Here is a 23,890-nt window from a genome sequence, read left to right as displayed (position 1 = left end):
AATGCGCAGCAGCCCTTTGCCTGTTGTGACCCCTCTATTTCGGAAGACAATCCATCGCCTCATATTTTCAAAGACAGTCATAATCTTCTTCAACATCTCAATTCCTGCCATTCTCCTACCTTTCTTTCGTTGTCTATCAAAACTAACCTTTCTTTTCTCTCTTTCCCAATTCGCAGCAGCGCTTTACCTGTTGTGACCTCTCCATTTCGGAAGAAAAGCCATCATCTCATATTTTCCAAGTCCAAATTACCGTCAACCAACACCCATCTCGGTGCCATCTACATCTATCTCCCTCCGGGCGTGTGAGATGGCCTGCCCTTCCACGAGAAATTTTGAGGATTGGATGAGGAACTTGTCGCAATGGCGTGAGAGATGCCAGCGGTGGATTCAACAGGAGTGGGAGAACAAATGCAACGACCCAGTTGAATGGAAAGAGGGCGATGTCCCTGGATTCACACCAGGCATCCTGTCCAGCCAGGAAGACATGGCCTCCCTCTGTACCTGAAAAATTATGAATCCACCTGACCACATCTCTATTGAAGCAGAATTGGATGCAAACATCAACCAGCGGAAGTGGAACCCCAAGAATGTCCGCCTGTCGGATGCAGGTGTCATCTACGCCCTTCTGACCTTGCCTGCGGATTATCGCATCCGATACCTGGCCTACGACTTTGATAGCCGAGGGGACGTACGAAAAGAACGAGTTCCCAAAGCACCCACTGTTGCCTTTTACTGGAATAACCAGCGGACGCTTGTCGCCTGGAAAGGTGTTTATGTCTTCACAGGGGGGGTACAATGATGCTGGATGGTTGCTGGCCGACAATTACCCACAGGGACAACAGTTTTTCGAAGCTGGTCTGGTGGTCGCATCCTCTCATGTAAAGACGTTTGATACCCTCAATGTCCAGTTGACCGAGTATGAAGTATGAGCCAAAGAAGATCTTACTCCGCGATTCGAATCTTACGGAGGATATATGGAAACGTGCCTGTCGGTGGTACGGGATCTCACTCAGGGGATGCAGCGACGTTTCGGGATATTGCCTTGTACTGGCAGGGCAGAGTGTATCCGGGTATCAGAAGATGGGACTTCTTTTTGGGTTCAATACCTTGATTGGTCCCGGCGCTGACGCTGCCGACACGAACGAAGCAATTCAACAAGACCAGTGGCCTTGCACGGCGTGGAAAAACAAGTTGTCTCCGGATGCGGAGTTCAAGCGGCGGACCAGCGACTTCATCAACTTCATCAGAATCCAGTGGGGGGCATTTGCCGATCCGACAAAAGAGAACTGGAGGTAATACAACCTGCCGCAAACGCAAGAAACCAGACAGCGGTAATGAAGCTCAAGGTTCCCTCCCGTTATCATCGCACTCATCATCGGCCGGGAGTAAAACGGTAAACGAGAGGAGCCCAAACCAAACAGTTTACGATTCCGATAACTCGGCTACGTTCGACACTTTGGGCCGAGCTAGCAGGCGTCGAATCGCCTCCCAAATACTGGGAGCTATTCACGGCCGTCGGTACAATGGAGACCATGCATCAGAGGTGGCGTCACAACCATATGGCTGTTAAACTGGTCCAACACAATATTTCGCCATCTGAAGCCACTGTTATCCGCGACCTTATGCAGACCTTGAGCCCAAAGCTTAGGTTCTTGCTTCTAGGCATTGGCGTCGACGAAGATCGTCTTGCTCTTGAAAATGCTTTTAGCTACAACTCAGCCATGGTTCTGTTTTAGCAACGGGTCGATGCCCTTGAGGAGGGCCCCGTTAAACAGGCCTACATGAACTTTTACACCTACTTTCGGACCCTCGCCCTCCCCAAAGCTGAGACCCCACAGCCGTCCATTAAGTTGGAACAGCAAGAGGAAAGTGACAGTGGTCCTCGACAGTACGCCGAGATCCAAGAGATGAACTTTTGGGCATAACAAACAAGCTTCTCACAGTTCATGCAGCAAGCTCCGGTTGTGAGCAGATCCTAGCGCAAGGTCGCACACCTGAACGAGCAGCAGGTACAACATCGGATATTATCCGTTGGAACCGGGTTTAACATTGAAGAATAACATTTTCCAACGCAGACGGAGTCAAGAAAAAGGGAGCGAACGTTTTAGAAATTCTTGATGCCTTCCAAGGTTGACATCCATGTTTAATAATTGGTATGTTGTTCTGTTCTGTTTGGTATCATTGAATTTAAACCCGTTTCATTAGTCCAATAACTATGGCTTCTAGTCTCCCAATCATATTTGTCCCAGTATCTCATATATCGATGTTATCGATGGGACATCAGAGAGGAGTATTGTGAGTTTCCTATCTCGACTTGAGAACGGGAAGGTGATCCACTATGGTTTTCCATTCTTATTGGAAGAAGCGTTGTTGCGGTAGTCTTGGCATGCGTATTGCCTTTTTTGGAACGCCTTTTAGCGACTTCGGCTTCGTGAAAGACGAAGATAGAATGGAATCTTGGAAGGTAATCCATAGTTTACATATCTGTGTGGTTATACATCCAATATTACCTTCCAAGTGAAGTTATTACCTGCGACCTTCAATTGTAGGCCCTCATCCATGATCGAATATATATAGTCCAACATAGGATGGCTTTCTGTTTTTAAGGTCTTCATCACTCATATCTCAAAAACTAAGCAAATCCCTGTATCGGACGATATCTCCAAACAGATTGCCCAAAACAACGTGCAGAATCATGTCGCAAGCTCTTGATCTGTCCCTGTTGAAGGGTTCTCCTGAGGAAAGAGATGCAATTTCGGCAGCCCTCCTAGACACACTCAAAACGCGTGGAGTGGCCAAGCTAAAGAACCACGGGCTCCCGGAAGATCTGATCGCTGAGATGTTTGACTACGTAAGGTTTCTCGAAGGAGGGATTGTATGTCCACTGACTGTCTTTGCCAGACCCGTCGATTTTTCTCTCTTTCACTAGAGGATAAGATGACCGCCAAACATCCGCCTGAGGCAAACCCCAACCGTGGATATAGCTACGTTGGCCAGGAATCTGTCTCTTCTATTAGTGGATATGAGAAAGGCCTTCCTCAAGGGAAGTCTATTCGGGATATCAAGGTGAGTGCTCCCTATATGACCCGCCGTGAACGTCCATTCTAACAAGCACAGGAAACTCTCGATATGGGCTCCCCACACGACAGCCTTGTTGACAACATCTGGGTAGCTGAGGATAAACTTCCCGGCTTCCGCAAATTCATGGAGGATTTCTATGAAAGCTGCTTCAAGGTCGAGTTAGAGATTCTCGACGCACTGGCTCAGGCCCTTGAGATCTCGGCACCAGATCTGAGACTACTACACAACAAGGCCGAGAATGAGTTCCGCCTGCTTCATTACCCAGCCGTGCCAGCATCCGCTCTAGAAGATGGAACTGCCACGCGCATTGCGGAGCACACAGACTTCAGGCACAATTACCATGCTGTTCCAAGATTCCACAGGTGGTCTGCAGGTCGAAGACCAGAAAAATCTGGGGACCTTCCATGATGTCGTCTCAGGTGGCAAGTCGGAGATCATTCTGAATATCGGCGACTCGCTTCAGCGCCTGACCAATGACACATTCATGGCTGCATGTCACCGGGTGACCTATCCGCCCACCGTCAAAGTGGGTTCTGACGTGGTCATCCCCAAGCGCTATTCTGTCGCCTATTTTGCGAAGCCAAACCGTGTCGCTTCCTTGTGCCCATTGAAGAAGTTCATCACCCCTGCTACTCCATGCAAATATGAGGATATTACGGCCTGGGACTACAACAATCTGCGGATCGCCAAGTTGTTCTCCTAAACAAGAGTCCGATCAAGATATGGCGTCTAGTTATACATGTATTTATGTGCTCATGTTGCTCTTCGGATTGAAATGTTATCATCGGACCTCAGCTATGTTTATAAGAGATTTTGCAGAATAATTCATTTCTTTCTTTTCTTTTCGAGTGAACAGGCTAGTGTGCCTTGGATGTGTCGATTAGAGCTCGACGCGATGAACATCATTTAAAACGTACAATGTTTATTTTACTTCCCCACAACGTTGGAAGATGACCATCAAGACTCAACGTTGGGTCCCGAGAAGAGGGGCCAGAGTCCAACAGGCAAGAAGTTCCCGGAACGAGCAATATTCGCTCCCTTAAAAAAGTGAGTTAACCAGAATTTTCTTGCACCCAGAACATTTTTACCAGAATATTGATGGGCTAAGAATTTAATGAGTGTATACAAATTAATACCAAATCATTCGGCCCGGCCAGGTTGTTGATGTCTGCGCAGGTGCGATATTGATATCGGGAATGACATTCCCATTTGGGGTTCGTCCTCGGAGACTCAGAGCCTTGTATCAGAACCACAACTTCACCGAGGTACAGCAATCCTCAAAATGCAAGAAATCGTTCAGTTAACGTTTATCCATGACAAGGAGGATATTCGATGGTTGAATGCGGGAAATGCGGCCAGGCACCGCCACTCCATCTTCACAGGTTCGTTTTTGATCGCAACTTCCATCGGGCTAGTTCTGACAATGCTTGGTAGATGTCGAACGTCGAGACATGACTCTTGAGCTTGTCTCTTCTGTACCAGACCAGAATCCCGACCAGGCAATTGTTGATCTGGAAAGGTTCGACTCGGATACCAATTGCTCGGAACCATTCTCGCTTTTTCGGGGCCCTTTTGGTGCTTTCAGATGTCCAGAACCACTCCCGCTTGATCTACCACCTACCAGTAGAAATAAGCCGCCGCCTTCCCCAATGACTGGTTTGAGCAGCTGGAGGAGCTGCCAGTAGAGGAGGATTTTAGCCAGAATCCGTTCAGTCTAGATGCCTTCGATGCTCTAAATGCAGATTACAGTGACGATTTGCTGCTAGATTGGCCGAATCCAGAGCCGCTTCTGAGTATTGGAACAAATTTCCATGAGCCGAGTCCACAAGCAGGGCTCAATCCATACATTTACGTGGGCAATATCGAAGGCTGGAGTCTCCTATCTCATTACAAAGAGCGAATTGTCCCATTGATCTCCTCCTTTACGCCGAGGAAAGGAGACACCTTGGATGAGCCTGGTATTGCCATGCGCGATGGCAACTTTGGCAGACCTGATGCTGAATGGGTCTTCCAACCATGCACGGCTTGCCCTATTAAACGCCGTATGGAGCACAAGTGCCTTTCACTTGGGGAACAATTCAGTAGATTGCCTTCAGGAATGGACAGTCTCGGGAGGGACCTACTTGGCACGGGCTCAATACCACTTCCAACGATGCATGGAGGAAAGCTGTATCTCGGCTACGAAGACGAGCAAATATAAGGAGATTCTCATGGCAATGCTGAGTCTCTCAAATGTCTTCGTATGACACCAACACGAATCCACTGTCCACCGCTAACATTCTGATGCAGATGATAAAAGGAGACCCGGAAATGCGACGTGCCTATCTCGTCCAAACAGAAAAGCTCATCTGTGTCAAGGGACTCAGCCAACCGGCGCTGTCAGCCAACAAAAGAGCATTGCACCACTGTTATGCTTATATGCGCATTATGGCCGAGACAACATGCATTGCTGATAGAATGAAGCGTCAATTTAACGGACAAGCGGTGCTTTGAACGACAACACAACATATGGTGGAGACTTCCGTGTCTACCCGAATCTAAAATTTTTTCGACGACCACAATGAGCATGGAAAAGGACCCGAGCATGGCCCAACGTGACCTCCACCTTGCGATACCCGGCCGATGGAGCTCAACGTTATTTCCCACATTATACGGAATCGACGAAATATTTCTCATGTTACTGTCCCAAGTGATCCGCCTTGCCAATGAGCGAGATTTGTCCATGATGTCTGATGCAACAGGGAGTCGGCTCAGTCTGAAGGAATTCTGGACTCGAGCAAAGGGCCTTGAAAGGGCCATTGATCATTTGCTATCGACTACAAATCCAGGTGGTGTTGAACTTTACGACGGAGCCCTCCCAGTGGTCAAGACTGCGACAGCACAAGCAATGTATACGGCACTATCAATTTTCTTCCATCGCCGAATATACGAAATTGATCCCACAATGCTGCAGGGCAATGTGAATGCAATTCGGGGCTACCTAACCCAAATTCAACAAGAGGAAAGAGATCAGAAAGGCAGTAATAATGCTGCGCTGATATGGCCAGCTTTTATCACTGCTTGTGAGGCTGTTAGCCCCGAGTTACAGTCGTTCTTTTCCTCTTGGTTTGATAATTGCGCTCGGACGACAGCATTGGTTTATGCATCGACCGCCAAGCAGATATTCGAGACAATATGGACCAAAAGGTGCAATGGTAGCATTTCTGGAGAAACATATAGCTGGCCAGATATTTTGCGGGATAGGGATATCAAGTTTATGTGCATATAACTACATGTACATATGTAGTCACGAATACGAAGACACAACAGGACAATCCATGGATGACCGTTGCTTGAGCCATTATTGGGAGTCCAGACTAAAACAAAGAGCCAATAGTCCACATCCGGCTAGCGTTTGTGAGCACCGGCTTTCGGACTATAGTTTATCCTTTCTGGACCGTTCCAGCAGAATCTCAAAAACCGTTGACCCCGTTGACCCCAGATCATGTATATATATGGTCTACTTACCCTGGTACATAGGTAAAGTGTTGAACCAAAGGGGGAAATGGCCCTTACGGTATGGATAACATAAAATAGTACATATGTCGTGCTACAGTTCAGTTTACTTAGTGCACCATTATCCCTATCTGGCTCTTGGCTACATCGAAGGGGGTAGGGGGTTATCTTTCCATAATGTACTACTATTAGCTATGTAGAGAGTTGAGGGAAAGCATATCTTATGAATTTTGTGTCTTTTGTGGTTTTTATGGACATGCCACACAAAAGATGTCTAAATCTGATTTATTGTTGGGGCGCAACATCAGACCAGATATCTCCAACATACCCGGAAAGTACCATCTACCTAGGTACCATCTCTACGATTACAAAGTACACCAAGGCCTGGCCTTCTCGGGCTGGCTAATTATTATTAGTCAAATCCTCGGGCCAGACACCTGCGAGTGTATAATTCAACATTTCTCCGAATAATCTTCTCCATCTAGAAATGGCCATTTTGTCAGCGCAGTTATAATGGTGAACACCGGAATCCAGCGCGCCTCGGCGTATTCCGCCAATGAATTACATGTTGATCTCTTCGTGAGGGGCTCCCCGTTATGACTTTCCCCGCACGCCCCGGATTTTTTGCTGGATGGCCAATGAAAAAGTGAAGAAATATAAATTCGCGTCATCTTTTCTATACTTTTTTTTCGTCTTCAAAGCATATGGAAAGAATAGCCCAAAACGTAACTAGGTACCTAGGTACCTAGAAGCTGCTTAATACGCGACCCGTTATTGGGCCCACAGGTTGTACCATTTAAACTGCGGGGGCATCCTCTTCCCGATATTTTTCTTTCCCTCCATATTCCTCGTTTTTCTTTACCAAACTTACATCATGAGCGAATGTCCTGTTGCGCACAAGAGAAGCAATGTTGCTGGAGGTGGCACCCGGTATGATCCCTAGTTCTCCTATGATTCTACCTCGGCACATTTTAATTACCTCTTCGCATCACTATGGCTCGAAATACTGATTCTATGCTCCAGCAACACTGACTGGTGGCCCAATTCCTTGAAGTTGGGTATTCTCCGCCAGCATACCGATGCCACCAACCCTCAAAGCAAGGACTTTGATTATGCCGCTGCTTTCAAGACCCTCGATTACTGGGGCCTCAAGAAGGATCTTCACGCCCTTATGACCGACTCTCAAGAGTTTTGGCCCGCTGATTTTGGTCACTATGGTGGCCTTTTCATCCGAATGGCCTGGCACAGCGCTGGAACATACAGAGTCTTCGATGGACGCGGTGGTGGCGGGCAGGGCCAGCAACGTTTCGCACCATTGAACTCTTGGCCCGATAATGTCTCCCTCGGTAAGTTTTTATTAGTAGTTAACGTGGATTTATATAATACTGATATGGATCTCCTATTTCCAGATAAGGCGCGCCGACTACTTTGGCCCATCAAGCAGAAGGTGAGTACTATACATGGACTTGTGTACTTCCAGATCTTTCCATACTAATTATGGTACTTAGTACGGCAACAAAATTTCCTGGGCAGATCTTCTGCTTCTGACTGGCAACGTTGCCTTGGAGTCTATGGGCTTCAAGACATTCGGATTTGCTGGAGGTCGCCCCGATGTCTGGGAAGCCGATGAGTCGGTGTACTGGGGAAGCGAGAACGTCTGGTTTACTAATAAGGCTCGTTATGAGGCCGAGACCGCAGAGGAGGAGGCTAAGCAGGGCGATATCAAGACTCGCGATCTCGAGGACCCACTGGCCGCGGTCGTCATGGGGTTGATTTATGTCAACCCTGAAGGTCCCGATGCAAACGGGGACCCTGTCTCTGCTGCCAGAGATATCCGTATTACATTCGGCCGTATGGCTATGAATGACGAAGAGACCGTCGCCTTGATTGCTGGAGGCCACACCTTCGGAAAAACGCACGGTGCTGCCCCTGCTGATAATGTCGGAGACGAGCCCGAAGCTGCTGGCATTGAGTCGCAGGGTTTAGGATGGCACAACAAGCACGGCTCCGGTGTAGGCCCTCATGCTATCACCAGCGGGTTGGAGGTGACCTGGACAAGTACTCCTACCAAGTGGAGCAACTCCTTCTTGGAATATCTGTTCAAGTTCGAGTGGGAGCAGACCAAGAGTCCCGCTGGCGCTACGCAGTGGGTGGCCAAGAATGCGGGCGATATCATTCCTGATGCCTTTGACCCAAGCAAGAAGCACAGGCCTCATATGCTGACTACCGATCTTTCTCTGCGTTACGATCCCGCTTACGAGAAGATCTCCCGTCGCTTCCTTGAGAACCCTGATGAGTTTGCCGACGCGTTCGCGCGTGCGTGGTTCAAGCTGCTGCACCGTGACATGGGTCCTCGCGCTCGCTGGCTGGGCCCTGAGATCCCAAAGGAGGTCTCTCTCTGGGAAGATCCTATTCCTGCTCCCACATACGCTCTGATTGACAACGGCGACATCATTGCCCTGAAGAACGAGATTCTCTCCACCGGTATTGAGCCCACCAAGTTGATTGCCACCGCCTGGGCATCGGCGTCTACCTTCCGCGGGGGTGACAAGCGTGGAGGCGCCAACGGCGCCCACATCCGTCTCGCTCCCCAGAAGGACTGGGATGTCAACAACCCAGCCCAGTTGCAAGAAGTCCTCGGTCTGTTGGAGAACATCCAAAGCCGCTTCAACAAGGCCCAGAACGGCGAAAAGCGCGTCTCCATCGCTGATCTGATTGTGCTTGCTGGATCTGCTGCCCTCGAAAGAGCCGCGGGTATCCCCGTTCCTTTCACCCCTGGCCGCAACGATGCCACCCAGGAGCAAACAGATGTCGAGTCATTCGGCTGGCTCCGGCCCTTCGCTGATGGTTTCCGCAACTACGGCAACTCGACTCGCCGTATCCGCACCGAGCAGTTCCTCATCGACAAGGCGCAGCAGCTGACCCTCTCTGCTCCTGAACTGACCGTCCTGCTTGGTGGTCTGCGTTCTCTGAACGCTAACTGGGATGGATCAAGCCACGGTGTCTTCACCTCCCGCCCTGGCCAGCTGAGCAACGACTTCTTCGTCAACTTGCTCGACATGGGCACTGTCTGGAAGGCAACCGACGCTGACAGTGAGACTTTCGAAGGCTTCGACCGCAAGACTGGCGCCAAGAAGTGGTCTGCTACTCGTGTTGACCTGATCTTCGGTCACCACGCTGAGCTCCGTGCTCTTTCTGAGCTGTACGCTAGCTCCGATGCCCAAGATAAGTTCAAGAAGGACTTTGTTACTGCCTGGGACAAGGTTATGAATTTGGACCGTTATGATATCCCCTGTTTCCCTGCGACCGGTCGTCCTCGCCTGTGAATAATTTGACTACCATATCTTCTGTACTGTTACTTAGCTGAGTCATCATCAAACGAGTTTTAGTTTTATTGTGACTGCATCGTTCACATACTCAATGTATTGGCAAAGTCCCTGCTCCTCAAAAGGTTGTGCTGTTCTGCTGCCGGAACAAGCGCTGAGTCCTTTCCCCCAAGGGCCTAGAGAGTAAGTCCGAAATAATTTGGCTAATATGATATCTCAGATTCAAAAGTAGCGGCCTGCATGGACAAACCGGCATATTCCGCGAGAAGCAGGAATTGCCTGTTATGTCCGAATTGTGCGAGTGTGAATGCGACTGGACCGGCTTGTTACACCTAATATTTAATTCCGGACTACTGATGGGCGCACAGGGAATTTGCTTTCCCTCCCAACTCTCCCTTGGATTATCTCTAGATACAGAATGGCTCTCAAAGTTCTCATTTGTGGCGGAGGTGTCGCAGGTCCGGCCTTGGCCTACTGGCTCGCCCGAATTGGTCACCAAGTTGTTATCGTCGAACGTTTCCCAAACCTGAGAGCTACAGGTGCCCAGATCGACCTCCGTGGACAAGGTATTGAGGCCGTCAAACGCACGGGTCTCATCGACGCTGTTCGCAGAAAGCTTGTTGACGAAGCAGGCGTCTCCTTCATTGATGCTAAGGGCAATGTCAAGGCGACAATTCTCGCCAACAAGTCTGGAAAGGGTGGACAATCCTTTACATCCGAGTATGAGATCATGCGAGGAGACCTTGTACGCATATTCTACGAAGCAACAAAAGACAAAGTGGAATATATCTTCGGTAAAACGGTGGATGGCTTCACGGAAAATGACCGAGAGGTAGTCGCCTACTTTTCCGACGGCTCTTCTGACACATTTGATCTACTTGTTGGCGCAGATGGACAGGGCTCGCACATTCGACGAAAGATTCTACCCTCTGGTGCTCCAGATGAATATCGCCAACTCGGAGTACACATGGCCTACTGGTTTGTCCCACGGATTGAAACCGACAGTAATATGTGCCAGTCATACCTCAGCCCGGGCGGCCGAATGATCATGTCCAGAAGCCATAATAAAACGGAAACACAGGTCTACTTCATGCTTAGATCTGACTCCGAGGAACTACGGAATATCCCAAGGGGTTCAGTTGGGCAGCAGAAGCATTTCTGGGGCCAAAAGTTTCGCGACGCAGGGTGGCAGGCCGATCGCTTTATCAAAGGGATGGACACTACAGAGAACTGGTTCTGTCAGAATGTCGCCCAGATCAGGACGGATACCTGGCACTCTGGCCGCGTCGTCCTTCTCGGTGATGCGGCACACTGCCCTTCTCCTTTAAGTGGTATGGGGACAAGTAACAGTTTAGCCGGGGCATATGTCCTGGCTGGAGAACTCGCTCGGAGTGAAGATCTGTCCCAAGCGTTCCAAAACTACTCCCAGACAATGCGACCATTTATCGACCGGGTTCAGCGGTTCAACATTGGATGGATCCGATGGGCGGTCCCCAACTCGCAGTGGCAAATTTCGCTTCTTCATCTCATTGTAAGACTGTAAGACTGGCTTGTTATCTTCGCATATCACAGCTCATATCACGGTTTTCAGATCATGGCGACGGAGACTGGAAACCCCCTGAGTACCCGGAACTCAAGCTTTTGAGTTAAAAGTAGAGCCTGCGTATGCAGTTACTCAGAGCCAAATCCTGGAGGCGCAAGAACATTCTGAACGAGAAAATGCATTCTACTTTACCTACATCAATAATCGTAGATCTCAATCCATCGACATTTCCCTGTATTGTAGTTTCTTACCGAGGATGTCACGGAATCTCCATGCGTCTGTCCAGTTGCCTATTCGGGCCAACAGTGGGCGGGGTTTCATGATGTAGGAGGCCCGAATAACACGATCTAGCCGAGATTTTCGAAATAAGCTCGCGTTGCCTACACACTATTGCAGTGTGTAGTTATTGTTCCTCGTGGTGAGGCTCATGGCCTGCCGCGTGGCCTCCTTGTTATTTTGATAACTTCATAGTTATCCTTCTCCGGTCAGTTGTTGACCTTTGTTCTTTATTTTTCTACTTTTCGAATACAATTGTGACGCCGCCTCAGGGTTACTCCTTTGAGCTATTGTCACGAAATTTTGGACCTAAAGTTGTACCTGAAACGGCCCCCGCTCTCATTAAGGAAAGATTTACATACAATGGGCATTCGACTTCAGATCTTCGCCAGGAAACAATGCGGGCATAGACGGGGGAGTGTTCGGGATATTCCAGGTTAGCAAAGAGAGTAGGTGATCTTTTCACGATACCCGAGTACCTGAAAATGAGGTGATCCTTTCCTCTTTCCACACGGTTGTGAAGAAGCACCCCGATTACCCCCAGTTTCATCATTGCTTACGCGATATAGAATACTTGAATATAAAAAGACCCTGTTGGCCTGCAGTTTCTTCCTCCATCAAAAGCCTTTCTGCATTATCAGGAACAGTTAATCCACAAAGCCTTCTCATCTCTTTTATATCGCAAGATGCAGCTCCTTTCTATTGTCGGTGTCATGGCACTCGTGCCTGCAGTGCTCTCATCCCCGGTGACAGACTTCAAGAAAATTGCGGTCCGGGCTAATAGTCGAGGCAACCAAACTGTTGCTGGCCTCGGAGCGCGCAAGCAGGAAGTGGTTGCTGCTGGCGGCAACACCCGTGACTTGGCGATTGCGATGCTGGAAACGTTAGTCCCCCTGTCATCTGGTCCCCATATATAGCAGACGACTGATAAGAAACAGGGACACAATGACGACGGATTACACATATGGTATGTGCTAATGCTAACCCGCTTGTGGAGCCAGTAGGATGTTAACTGTCGTGCTTACAGGTGACGGAAAGACTGGCGACGGCACAAACTTCGGTATCTTCAAGCAGAATTGGTTTATCTTGCGACACTCCGCATCCGAATTCCTGGGACAGACTGTTGACGACGTCGACAACGGAGCCATTCTCAAGTAAGTCCTTCAGTGGCGTATGGACTGCCCCGATTATGTTGGCTGATGCTCCGGTGCTAGCTCCGATCTGGGCAAAGACATCCAAGCCCGCCACGAGGGTGAGGAACACTACGGATTTGAAACCTGGTTCAGTGGCCACCGCAATGGAGAAAGTGGTATCAAGAACCCCGGCACGGAGGATATCAATGGTGAGTTTTCCTATTCCCCGAATCGGTTGACCTATCTAACATGGTGGATAGGATACATTGATGCTATTGCATGGATTCAACAGCAGATTGAGAGCGATGAGAAGTATCAGTCCGATGATACTCGCTTCTGGGTTGATGTCCAGGCAATTTAGAGCGTGACTGGAGAAGGCACGAGGATACCTCAAGTCCCCTGGTTAGGGACCCTCAGGGTTGGGACACATTTGGTTTAGCTGTACCCTCTGGCGATTTCACTTCTTACACTCCTTTTCAGAACCTTTTTTGCAATTTTATTACACAAATACAATCATTTATCAAAGAACTGTTGGTCCAACAGGAGTAGAGAGGCCAGGAGTCGCAATAGCTAGTAGAGGAATATTGTAAATAGTATTTTCTATACACGTTCAACGGGATATTGTCAATGGGAATAAATGGCCAAGTTCGCATATAGTTGGGAAGTGGTAGTGCCTCTTTAATGTCCATAAGAAGGTTGTTACTAGACTCTCTATAATAAAACAACAATATATGCCAGTAAGAATTTGTTAGCCTCTTTACTGGAGGTAGCAAAAACTGCCCAACACGCTTCTAATCCACGAAATGTAGTCCCAGAGTATGCACACATGCATGTCATGGAGGACCACTGCAGCTAATTTAATCATATGAATTGACTTTGCTATGATCTTTTGGTCTAATGGGTAACTCGGTTGAGCAGCAGCGTCCGTATCTCGCTATTCTTAGGTCCAAGGGAATATACGGTACCCTAACACGGAATATAGCATAGCCCTTAAAATACGGTAATATTATCGCTATTAGAGACGTGGTGAGGGTTATAGCGATCATCAGATCCGCCCGTTTACATGTCCAATAAGGGGTACATGGCTTGGCAGTGTCCAATCTTCTATTAATGTATGTTCATCCCATCTATTCCCTACCTACCATAGCATGTAGCGCTTCAGCTTTCGGATAAGCTGTACGTGTCACCTTCACCGATCTGGATACATAACGTTATCCGAGCGGTGAATATATATACATGTCTTCTTTTTTAAAATTTCCGTATGAAGACTCTGTGGACGCTCTGGCCATTCCTTGTTCCAACCGGATGCCAAGCCTCAACGTCAACCCATTCCCATTCCCATTCTTCTCTTTCTCTCTACTCTGTACTCCATATATCTTCAGCTCAGCCATCTTACCAACGCCGGAATTCATCCAGGCTAGGTCTGGACTCCTATTGCGGAGCGCCACTAGCGAAAAGAAAATGTGACCAGTGCTCAAATTCTGACTGGGTTTCTTTGTTTGAGATCCCGAGAATCCCTGTTTGGCGCGTCGATAGCCTCTCGACATTTGACACTTCGTTTGTCCTGTCCAATAAGCTCTCCAACCAACATGATTAAGGGGGAGGGGCAACGAGGATTCTTCTGGGATACTCATATTCCCAGAGATTATTGCCACCAATAGCTGATTCGGAAGCCCACTGCGATCATTAATTGTCGAATGAACCGGAATATCTGTCCCAGATCCCCGTGTGCTAGCATCATACACCGTGTTTGCCGCTTTTTCCTCATTTATGCGACGGGGGCATGACTCGTCAGTGGCAGTCCACCTCGGGACCAACAGTCAACCTTATTCCATTCTACCCCGTGGCCTAAGATGAGGGGCTCAAGGCATGTCTCCATTATCATAGGATCTGTCAGCCAGGTGGGACCTGCATCCGAGCTGTGATCAATATACCCTTTTTCCTTTCCCAACGGTTGATCCATCCACTTGGCCTAACCCATTCACACGCCATGGATACCTCAATGACGAACCTCCCTCCGGAGGTGAGCGCCATTTTGAATAGCAACTTCACGATCATCCAGGTTGTGGCTATGTTCGCGATCGGAGCATGGAACTCATTGGAGGTTGTGATTGGCATCTTCGAGAGGTTCAAAAGGTATCGTGGGTTATACTTCTGGAGCATGCAAATTGCCGCCTGGGGAATCTTGTTACATGCCATACCAGCTCAAATTCGCTTTACCAGCCAAGCCACTTCCATTTCTATGTCAGTCCCGTTTCTCGTGGGCTGGATCTGCATGGTGACCGGACAAGCGGTAGTGCTGTATTCAAGATTGCACCTCGTCGTGTCCGACATCCGTCATGTACGATGGGTACTATGGATGATTATAGCCAACTTCCTCATTCTCCACATTCCTACGGCAGTTCTCTTTTTTCTCAACGTTGGCAATATATCGTCCGGTCGCGTATCAGCAATCTACGACCATTTCCAGGCAACAGGATTCGCCATCCAAGACACCGTAATGTGTGCCATCTACGTCCGCGAAGCGCTCCGGGCGCTCAAGCCCGTCTTCGAATTCAAAGGCGCCCAAGGGCGAAAAATCATCTACCGAATCCTCTTTGTCAATCTCGTCGGCATCCTGCTCAACGTATGCATCCTGATAGCCAATTACAAAGTCCACTACATCGTCATCAGCTTCAAGACAGTCGCCTACAGCATCAAGCTGAAGCTTGAATTCCACGCCCTCACGCAGCTCCGCGAGCTGACCCGCACATACTCATGCACATTGTGCCAAGGGGCTAATGGTAATCCTCGTGGGTCAAGCGACGTCAATCTCTTCGACATGCTCGCGAATAATCCCCCGTCGCAGGATACCGAGGCGCAAGCTAGCTCCAGTGGTGCGGGGACCTTGAGCCCGGAGCCGCGTTCAGCGGGCAGCGGAACATACGATTTCCATGAGGCACTGCGCCAGACGATGCCGACTGTGGACTCTATTGAGTCGCAGGCAATTTCTCGGCCTCGGATGCACTCGTCCGATACGCAATCTACGATGGAAATGGCATTGCTCGAGCGCCCGAAGTAGGAGCAGGTCTTGATAACTTTGAGGGACATAATTTCGCATGCAGGATTGTACATACTACAAGATGAACGACTATGTACAGTCGAATCATCATTGGGCGGCCACCTTTTTTTCGCTTTATACCCTTGTCGCTACAAACATGCTTGTTGTTATTTTTATGTGTGTTAATTTGTATTAATTTCTGTGGCTTGGAAAAGTTTGTACGCATTCTTATAATACATTGATTGAACTATTAAATAGCGTCTATCTCTTAGAATAACATCGGAATGTATGGCAAAGAAATGGTTACAGTGCAACAAAAGATAAGACTGAACGTGAATATGAAATTTCAAGAATACATGTATTGTGACATATCTGCATATTTTCCTGAATGAAAATACGGGGAAGGCCGAGATGAAAGATAGCCAACAGAGCCAACACGTGTTCCGGTGTCTACTTCTGCAAATGGGAAATGGTTCGTGTACATATAACAAAGAGACTCATATCCATCGAAGCTATGGCCACCTGATGAATGTCCGATAGGGAGGATTGTTCGAAAGAAGGGGGAAATGATATCAGCGGAGGTCCAGAACGTGAGCAGAGGAAGTGAATAATGAACAGGAATGGACTGACAGCAGTGGCTGAATGTCTAAACGGACACGAGTGACTGACTTTCTTTGTTTTGAAGCCATCGAACTGTTTACTTAAAAGGCAAATCAGCCGCTGTTCTCCTATTCGCCAGTACACATTTTCAGCTCGAGCAACTACTTGTCAGTCCAGAGAGCAGCCATGGAGGTTGCACACTCTCTGCAAAAGTCCTAGTATCTGCTGGATATTGCAGGTATGCTACATATGAACGTTAGAATTAACAGAAATAACTCTCCTAGTCCTTGGATTTAACTTTGAAATTTTTACTAGCGGCTAAAGCTTGCTAGCTGAACAAAATTATACCGACATGGCTCCCTTTCCGATCTAAAGAAGATACCGGAAACTCTCAATCTCGCGATCGGTCTTGTTCGATATCTCATCCTGTAGCTCAGCTCCCACGGTCATCTGCTCAGGTGAACCATACAACCTGTCTCGTCGGCGGTTCTCCCATGTGTAATACGTATATAAGCATATGAGCAGGAACAGGCTCGAGACCAAGCCAGACATAGAAGCTTTAATTCCAGTCTATAGTAAAAAGGCATGGCGTTAGTTTCGTATTTTGCAATAGAAATTTTACCAGGAAAAAAAGGGTGACTTACTGGGTACGAAGGCTCCTCCGAGGCAAGGAAAAATTGAGGGCCCACGATATTTCCAACGCAGTATGCGATAAAAAGCAGCGAACTGACGACACTCTTCTTCGAAAACCCGGCCACATTAGATGTAACAATACTCAACGAGATGGGAAGGTTGATCGCGTAGACCACGGCTAACGTCAACCCAACCATTCGCCCAACTTGATCGTCGGGGTCAAGCTTCCAGATGAGTATCAAGCCCACAATAGAAACTACTGTGTTAAGACACATTCCTAATATACGGGAAGACGGGATAAAGGTCGCGGTGATTGAGGTAATCAGCAAGAACACGATCTGCGCGGCTCCCTGAGGCATTTGCATAATAAGGGCCTTGAGATCAGTGAACCCGAACCCGGCGGTGATGATCGACGTAAACTAAAGCAGCATAAGCTTTGAACTTGAGGGGCAGGAAAGTAAATACTCACGCTAGTGAGACCACCGTTGGCCAGGTTCGAGGCGAAAGAGTTCATAACCAGAAACCACGTCTGGGGGTCTTTTATGGCTTGAAGAGCCTGCGACCACCTGAACACGCCAGTATCCATGACTCCGGTTTTGTTTTTCAGCGTTCGCTGCACAGCAATAGCACGCTCATTAGGCTTCAAAAAGATGGCCTTGGAAGGCGAGTCTGGCAGCAGGACAAACAATATAAGACCATAAGTTGAAGTGATGGCGCCGAGAATAAGGAACAAGAGTTTCCAGTGAGAAATGACTGACGTGTTAATGGTTCCAATACCGTAGGCGATGACTCCACCAATGAGTACAGCGACACAGTTTCCGAAGAACCAAGCAGATTGTCTGGAGTTGGTTAGCAAGTCCTAGATCCACCCTGATTTCGAAGACATACCGTAGAGGCTGTTCCTCCCGTTTATAAAACATTCCCGTCAGCAAGGTGAATCCCGGTGCGATTGACGCCTCCCCTGCTCCGAAGAAGAAACGGACGGTCATAAGTCCACCCCAATTAGAGCAAGCAGCATGACACAATAAGAACCCGCCCCAAATGAAGCTTGTATAGTTAGTCTCAACGTTGGTGCTATGAGTCCTTAGAGAGGAACTTACACCGAGACTCCGATATATTTCCCAATAGGAAGCCGGACGATAATATATGAACTAGGCCTGTTGTGGGATCAGTATTCGTAATAAGAAGTAGAGGTAGAGGGAGACTTCAAATACACACCAACTCCAGGCAAAGTAACCAAAATAGAAAATCGCAGATGCCCATGAATATTGTGCTCCGCGCAGGTGCTATAACCTTCTGTCAACACATATTCATCGGTCGACATATGTAGCAATAAATACCAAATCTTCTCGTAAATTGAAGAGCGTCGCCTGACTCAGAGCGAGCTTGTCGAGGAATTGGAGGAAATATGCGACTCCCATCAACGGGACCAGACTTCCTTGGATCAGATACGCGCACACACATTGGAATAATCCCGGAATACTCACATAAGATCGAGCTTCCACAATACTTTCCGTTCCTCCTCAATCGTTGGTTGGATAGCGAGCACTTGACCAAGATCGAGGTCCCGGCTAAGTGACTCACCTCCCTTCATATCCTTCTCATCTAGGTTGGTCTCGTGAGATTGCATCGCGAATATGAAACAAAAGTAATTCTACTAGATGAGGTACATTCAGGGCCTTCTTATTCAAACACACAAGCCGGTAGTATCGCTTTCGCCTTCCACCAAGTATGCCGAGCAAAGTCTGCTTGAACCTACCATGGCCGGTGTCTTTCCGCGGTGGACCCAAGTCCATCATTGAAGGGGAAGCTCTAATACCTCGACCAATTGCGATGCATGGCTGAGTCTTTGAGTTCATTAGAATTTCCCCGCGATGCTAGTCCCATGGTACAAACCAGCCGGCTAATCGCTCGGCACCCCACTTCCCCATTGTCCGGTATCAGTCAATTAAAATCCGGGGATTTGCTGTCAGGACGGAGCCGATCTGGGGGAGCATCCACATCCCCCTCAACGGATGCTAAGCACGGCAATTGAGTTCGCCGTCGATCGTCCACATCTGAAATAGGGGACCATCCGATGTGGTTATGGGTGAACGCGAGGCGTTCGAGATACGCTAAGACCGCTCTTTTCCGCGACAATTGCCAATAGTGTTTGTACTAATAGGGGCAGTGTTCAATGACTATGTGTCATACACTTGCACTGTAATTTCGGAAGGTCCTTAAGCACGGGACTACACTAAATCCAGCCTAGTATTCACAATTCTAAGCCTTCTCAAAGTCCGACTTGATGGCAGTGGCGAAACTTCCATCGACTAAAGCTCTACACGCCACCACAGCCATCCCCGCCGCACAGTGCAAACTACGCTTGAACCCATCGTCGGATCCAGCCCCGGCAGTAAATTGTGGTGTGTGGTTGACACCATCGGCGTGAATATAGAATCCACCGTGGAAGCCAGGTACTTCATATGAGACGTTGCCTATATTGGAGTGAATAGTCAGCCTCTGGCTATACCGTAATGGACTTCAACAACTCACCCATATCAGTGGACCCTCCGCTAAGACCTCCCACCTGGCCTGCGGCGTCGAAGATAGTACTATGGCCCATAGCGTTCATAGCGGAGACATAGCTGTCACAGATAGGCTTATTGATCTTCATATCCTTATACGCGGCCTCCCTAGGAAATGGATTAGCGAACCGTATTAGAATGCCCAGGTGGAACATCCCCAACTATCATACCATTCGTATTCCACCGTGCAGCCAGTAGCAGTCGCAGCAGCCTCGAAGCATTTGACTACTTTCTCTGTCAACGGCTTCAGCGTCTTCGCAGTCTCGGATCGAATATAGTATTCAACCGTCGTAGAGGCAGGAATAACATTCGGTCTGTCTCCACCTCGTGAAATAACCCCATGAATTTTTTGCGTAGGTAAGATCTGCTGTCGCAGCATCGAAATATTCACATAGGCAGACACCACAGCATCTAGAGCATTAATGCCCTCCCACGGGGCAGCTGAAGCATGCGCCGGTTTGCCAGTGAACGTCACCTGGACCTTGTCGTTCGCAAGATACATCCCGGTACAGGAACTCGAGCTAATAAGATCAGGGGCACCTGACAGTACCGGGAATGGATGTACCATGAAGCATGCATCCACACCTTTGTATGCTCCCGCGTTGATCAGCAGGAGCTTTCCACCACCACCCTCCTCGGCAGGAGTCCCCAGCAGCCGAACCGAATACCCCATTCCATCGGAGTATAGAGTATCCATTGCCTCGCAGGTAGCCAGGAAGGCCGCGATCGAACTTGTCGCGATCAGATTGTGTCCACATGCATGTCCCATGCCTGGAAGCGCATCGTATTCTGCGTTGAAAGCAATCGTACGTCCGCCCTTGCCGCGGCTATAGATCACCTCAAGCGCCGTCTCAATGCCATAGGCCTTTCTATGGACCTGGTATCCTGCCCCGAGCGACTCAAAGAACTCGCAGACATTGTCGTGGGCGTTGTATTCCTTGAATGCCAGCTCGGGTTTGGACCAGATCTATCGAATGTTATTAAAATGTCATGATGTGCTTGCCCAATATGATACACACCTTCTGATTGATCTCACTGAGCTTGGATTCATACTTGTCCAACGCCCCACAGACCTTGTGGATGATCTCTGCTTGTCCTTGTACTGGCAACATCTTGTTGAATTGCGAAAAGAGAGAAAATAAAAATAAAAATTCCGAACTGTGCACAAATGCTGGTGCTGGGAAATGTAACGTTAAAGGAAAAGAAGCAAAGAAAAACAGCCAAGAAAGGAACTCCGTGCCGAACATTACCTCGCAAAGATAAGACATGGAACACACATCCCAAGTGGGGGGCGCGGGGGATGGTTAGAGCATTCCGCAGTGGAGAAGCAATGCACGTCCATCAGTCTCATTCCAGCGACTAAGATCCAGAATACCCCGACCCCGTAAACAGGCTTGCCGAATGGGCCTGAACAGGTCTCTGATCCAAAAAGATCCGCATTTCAACGATTTGCAGATCCGACTCATCGCGGCCTTCCAGATCGAGGACGTTGAACTCACGGACTCGAACTGCGAACTGGTCGGGGTCCTCCTTGAATGTTGTTTCGGATGTCGCCTCGAACATAACTGTGCGCTTCATTCGGATGTTCCCCGCTAGCGGGGCATAGAGCTGTCCTTTTTCGGCGGCCTCTTGGTCTGGAGCGGTCCTGCTGTACGACGTATGGACAGGGCCTGTGTCACTCCCAAGGTCGATATCCCAGGCGAGATAAACATGGTGGTGGAATTTGCAGATGTGACGGCTGCGCACTTCGAGGAGAGGAACTGCCTGGCTTGCGGATGTTGGTGGATCGCTGCCGATAAGGATGGGAGCGCTCGGTGTGAAGAAAGGGCTGATGGGAGTTTCGGCGGGAGTCAGGGAGTCTAGTGCTGGTAGGAATCGTCGGAGAAATTTAAGACCTGGTGAAGCTGTGGCAGGGATAGACTCGTAGGGACCATGGTGGATCGAGACGGTGCTTTCCATGCTGCATCGACTACGTGAAACATTTTAAAAATTGTCTTAGATCTCAACATTTTTCCAGTTGATTTTGATCTCTGATTGTATGTCATGGCGACGTAAGATTGTCATTGAAGTAGTTACATCATGAGGCCGAAAATCAACAGATCGTGGGTCGATAGACCGCATTAAACTATTATTGCCAATAATCTGGCACATATGAACAGCGCGGTCCTATGGTGGACCTGGCGGGATTTTGTAGTGGTTTGGTTGAACCACATGGTATATTTTACAGTCAGCTGGAATTGACAAGGCTGTTCGAATCTCGCGCTGGGATGCAGGGATCGATGAGCATCAAATTATTGATGTGCCGGAAGAGCTGCGCAAATGTTTCGCTGCGCAAGATGAAACCACGTGCTTCGGATTCCAATTAGCGGGATCGTGGGGCGTCGAAGACTTGTTGACGCGATTTCCCTGCGACGAGCAGACGAAGCATGAACTGCATCCATTACTCCTGAAAATCTTCACCAAATGTGATGAGCAGAAAGCTAGTTGGGAGAGTAAACAATCAAGTCCACTTGGTTGTGTCCGTGAAGGATTCGTTAGACCTTTGATCTGTGGTAGAAAATTCATGATCACCAGTCAAACCTCAAGATGGATGCAGGCTGTCATCAGTCGACCGGGTAGATGGACGAATTCTGCGCTCGGAGCTGGGCAAGCTCTCCATAGACAATGTATTCCAGCCTCTCCGTCCCGCCGGTCGCGATTCCCTTGGGGCCGCATGAGTGATATCCGATGTAATCTGGGAAGGATCCACGAAGCCTGGGTATTCTTCGTGTTCTAACGAAGTGGGCTGCGATCGATGACTTTGCACAAGATCGACCAGCTTTCCGAGCACACCGAACTCGAGCTTCAACTTGACGCTGTAGACCATGGCCTTCAATGTGGTCTGCAGCGAGTAAAACCCAATGTATTCCACAAGGAGTAAACAAATATCGAGCAATATGATGACAAAATTGATGGTAAGCAACTCATACATGATTCTGGACCGCCGTCGGTCCTTGTCTGGCATCATTCTGAGCAGCTTCACGGTCTCGACAATGTAAATTCCCGAGATGACAATCTCTTGGGCACAGAACCAGGCGAGTTGCATCCGCTCCATGACATTGTATCCACGAATCATTGGCTTAGTTCCAATGTATGCGGTAAGGAAGGTAAGAACGGTCGTTGGGATCAAGAGAATAATCGCGTCAATGATGATCAGCCAAAGAACAAACCGAAGCACTTTGTTGCTATTGACCACCAAATGAAGGCGAGAGTATAGGACCAGCGATTGACCTGGGACCATGACGTAAAAGCCAATGGTGGACATAGTCAAAGAGAGCCATGCTGGGGCTAGAGAAAAGAACATAAGCAGATGGCCAATGGCATGAGGGATCACTCCGAGCACGACCGAGAGCAGAAGCGTCCAAAAGTAAAGTCCGCGGTACCGAGAAAAGGTCAAAAATAACAATATGAACAATTCGATGGAGTTGTATAATGCGATGGAGGTGAAGACAATCATCAACGTCCGCACAGCTGGAGAATCGTCACGGTGCCCATTCACCACGATGGGAGAATGTGACAGGTCTGTCATGGTTGCCGACTAAACCAGCCTGGCTAGAGAGATATATATCCAATGCTGGTATTGGGAAGCCCGTAGGAAGGATATTTCATGCCCCGCTTGGTGAGAACCCCGGTACACTTTGCTTGAACTGTACCAGCTCCGCAGCCATGATAGTTGTTCTAGTCCAAGCAAATCATTTGCGCCAATGGCGTCTATAATGATCCAAAAAGGTGTCAAGGGTTTGGGATCGCTAATCGGACAAAAATGGGGGGGATTTCGGGAGGAGATTGGGATCGGTGAGAGGATCTGATCGCCGCAAGTTCGTTTGCCGAAGAATGCGGATGTAACTCTGGAGGCTCTGAGGACGATGATGAGGTCAAGGACTCAATGCAGGAAACGAAGCCAAATGAACGTCTAACAATGCAGTTATATTGTAATAGTTTGAAAATAGTACAACATAGTTGAAAAGAGGAAAAGAAGAAAAGGGCTTTCCCCAGCCTATTTGCCCCCATGCCAAGCTAAGCCGAGAAAGGGAACCCTTGGGACCGCCACACGTGAACTTTGCACTTTTTTGTCTTTTCCAAATTTAGTGGGAATTAAATGGCGATCGACATAATTACAACCGGATGATCTTTTCCTATTTCAAATTTCAAGTTAG

General features: G+C 48.6%; 12 protein-coding genes across 12 annotated transcripts; 8 read left to right on the top strand and 4 right to left on the bottom strand.

The window, feature by feature from the left end:
* Positions 1-511: 511 nt before the first annotated feature.
* Positions 512-1,925, top strand: N7519_002974 (uncharacterized protein; the record flags this gene model as incomplete). The annotated part of the gene is made up of 5 exons (XM_057289752.1): positions 512-790; positions 834-923; positions 1,060-1,292; positions 1,403-1,724; positions 1,776-1,925. 5 exons carry the CDS (start codon positions 512-514, stop codon positions 1,923-1,925), a joined length of 1,074 nt encoding a protein of 357 aa, XP_057150954.1.
* A 770-nt stretch (positions 1,926-2,695) lies between these two features.
* Positions 2,696-3,784, top strand: N7519_002973 (uncharacterized protein; the record flags this gene model as incomplete). Its single annotated transcript, XM_057289751.1, has 4 exons — positions 2,696-2,851; positions 2,902-3,066; positions 3,118-3,348; positions 3,404-3,784. 4 exons carry the CDS (start codon positions 2,696-2,698, stop codon positions 3,782-3,784), a joined length of 933 nt encoding a protein of 310 aa, XP_057150953.1.
* A 579-nt stretch (positions 3,785-4,363) lies between these two features.
* On the top strand, positions 4,364-5,281 carry N7519_002972 (uncharacterized protein; the record flags this gene model as incomplete). The annotated part of the gene is made up of 3 exons (XM_057289750.1): positions 4,364-4,463; positions 4,516-4,656; positions 4,716-5,281. 3 exons carry the CDS (start codon positions 4,364-4,366, stop codon positions 5,279-5,281), a joined length of 807 nt encoding a protein of 268 aa, XP_057150952.1.
* Positions 5,282-5,641: 360 nt separating this feature from the next.
* Positions 5,642-6,349, top strand: N7519_002971 (uncharacterized protein; the record flags this gene model as incomplete). Its single annotated transcript, XM_057289749.1, has 1 exon — positions 5,642-6,349. The coding sequence occupies one exon, from the start codon at positions 5,642-5,644 to the stop codon at positions 6,347-6,349; it is 708 nt and encodes a 235-aa protein (XP_057150951.1).
* Positions 6,350-7,450: 1,101 nt separating this feature from the next.
* Positions 7,451-9,902, top strand: cat2 (bifunctional catalase-peroxidase Cat2; the record flags this gene model as incomplete). Its single annotated transcript, XM_057289748.1, has 4 exons — positions 7,451-7,506; positions 7,600-7,922; positions 7,986-8,023; positions 8,085-9,902. 4 exons carry the CDS (start codon positions 7,451-7,453, stop codon positions 9,900-9,902), a joined length of 2,235 nt encoding a protein of 744 aa, XP_057150950.1.
* Positions 9,903-10,320: 418 nt separating this feature from the next.
* On the top strand, positions 10,321-11,552 carry N7519_002969 (uncharacterized protein; the record flags this gene model as incomplete). The annotated part of the gene is made up of 2 exons (XM_057289747.1): positions 10,321-11,433; positions 11,475-11,552. 2 exons carry the CDS (start codon positions 10,321-10,323, stop codon positions 11,550-11,552), a joined length of 1,191 nt encoding a protein of 396 aa, XP_057150949.1.
* An 855-nt stretch (positions 11,553-12,407) lies between these two features.
* Positions 12,408-13,215, top strand: N7519_002968 (uncharacterized protein; the record flags this gene model as incomplete). The annotated part of the gene is made up of 5 exons (XM_057289746.1): positions 12,408-12,604; positions 12,660-12,688; positions 12,749-12,875; positions 12,936-13,063; positions 13,115-13,215. 5 exons carry the CDS (start codon positions 12,408-12,410, stop codon positions 13,213-13,215), a joined length of 582 nt encoding a protein of 193 aa, XP_057150948.1.
* Positions 13,216-14,844: 1,629 nt separating this feature from the next.
* On the top strand, positions 14,845-15,915 carry N7519_002967 (uncharacterized protein; the record flags this gene model as incomplete). Its single annotated transcript, XM_057289745.1, has 1 exon — positions 14,845-15,915. The coding sequence occupies one exon, from the start codon at positions 14,845-14,847 to the stop codon at positions 15,913-15,915; it is 1,071 nt and encodes a 356-aa protein (XP_057150947.1).
* Positions 15,916-16,863: 948 nt separating this feature from the next.
* On the bottom strand, positions 16,864-18,757 carry N7519_002966 (uncharacterized protein; the record flags this gene model as incomplete). Its single annotated transcript, XM_057289744.1, has 8 exons — positions 16,864-17,064; positions 17,139-17,546; positions 17,597-17,966; positions 18,016-18,174; positions 18,228-18,284; positions 18,346-18,413; positions 18,468-18,561; positions 18,615-18,757. 8 exons carry the CDS (start codon positions 18,755-18,757, stop codon positions 16,864-16,866), a joined length of 1,500 nt encoding a protein of 499 aa, XP_057150946.1.
* A 632-nt stretch (positions 18,758-19,389) lies between these two features.
* N7519_002965 (M20 family metallopeptidase) lies at positions 19,390-20,806 on the bottom strand (the record flags this gene model as incomplete). Its single annotated transcript, XM_057289743.1, has 4 exons — positions 19,390-19,604; positions 19,663-19,802; positions 19,865-20,661; positions 20,714-20,806. The coding sequence occupies 4 exons, from the start codon at positions 20,804-20,806 to the stop codon at positions 19,390-19,392; spliced, it is 1,245 nt and encodes a 414-aa protein (XP_057150945.1).
* Positions 20,807-21,053: 247 nt separating this feature from the next.
* Positions 21,054-21,653, bottom strand: N7519_002964 (uncharacterized protein; the record flags this gene model as incomplete). The annotated part of the gene is made up of 1 exon (XM_057289742.1): positions 21,054-21,653. The coding sequence occupies one exon, from the start codon at positions 21,651-21,653 to the stop codon at positions 21,054-21,056; it is 600 nt and encodes a 199-aa protein (XP_057150944.1).
* Positions 21,654-22,275: 622 nt separating this feature from the next.
* Positions 22,276-23,262, bottom strand: N7519_002963 (uncharacterized protein; the record flags this gene model as incomplete). Its single annotated transcript, XM_057289741.1, has 1 exon — positions 22,276-23,262. The coding sequence occupies one exon, from the start codon at positions 23,260-23,262 to the stop codon at positions 22,276-22,278; it is 987 nt and encodes a 328-aa protein (XP_057150943.1).
* Between the last annotated feature and the right edge of the window lie 628 nt (positions 23,263-23,890).

Source organism: Penicillium mononematosum (genome assembly GCF_028829835.1).
Source record: "Penicillium mononematosum strain IBT 11891 chromosome Unknown utg000002l:1.0-8112719.0:1.0-8118358.0, whole genome shotgun sequence".
NCBI lineage: Eukaryota > Fungi > Ascomycota > Eurotiomycetes > Eurotiales > Aspergillaceae > Penicillium > Penicillium mononematosum.
This window is presented reverse-complemented; position numbering and strand designations above follow the sequence as displayed.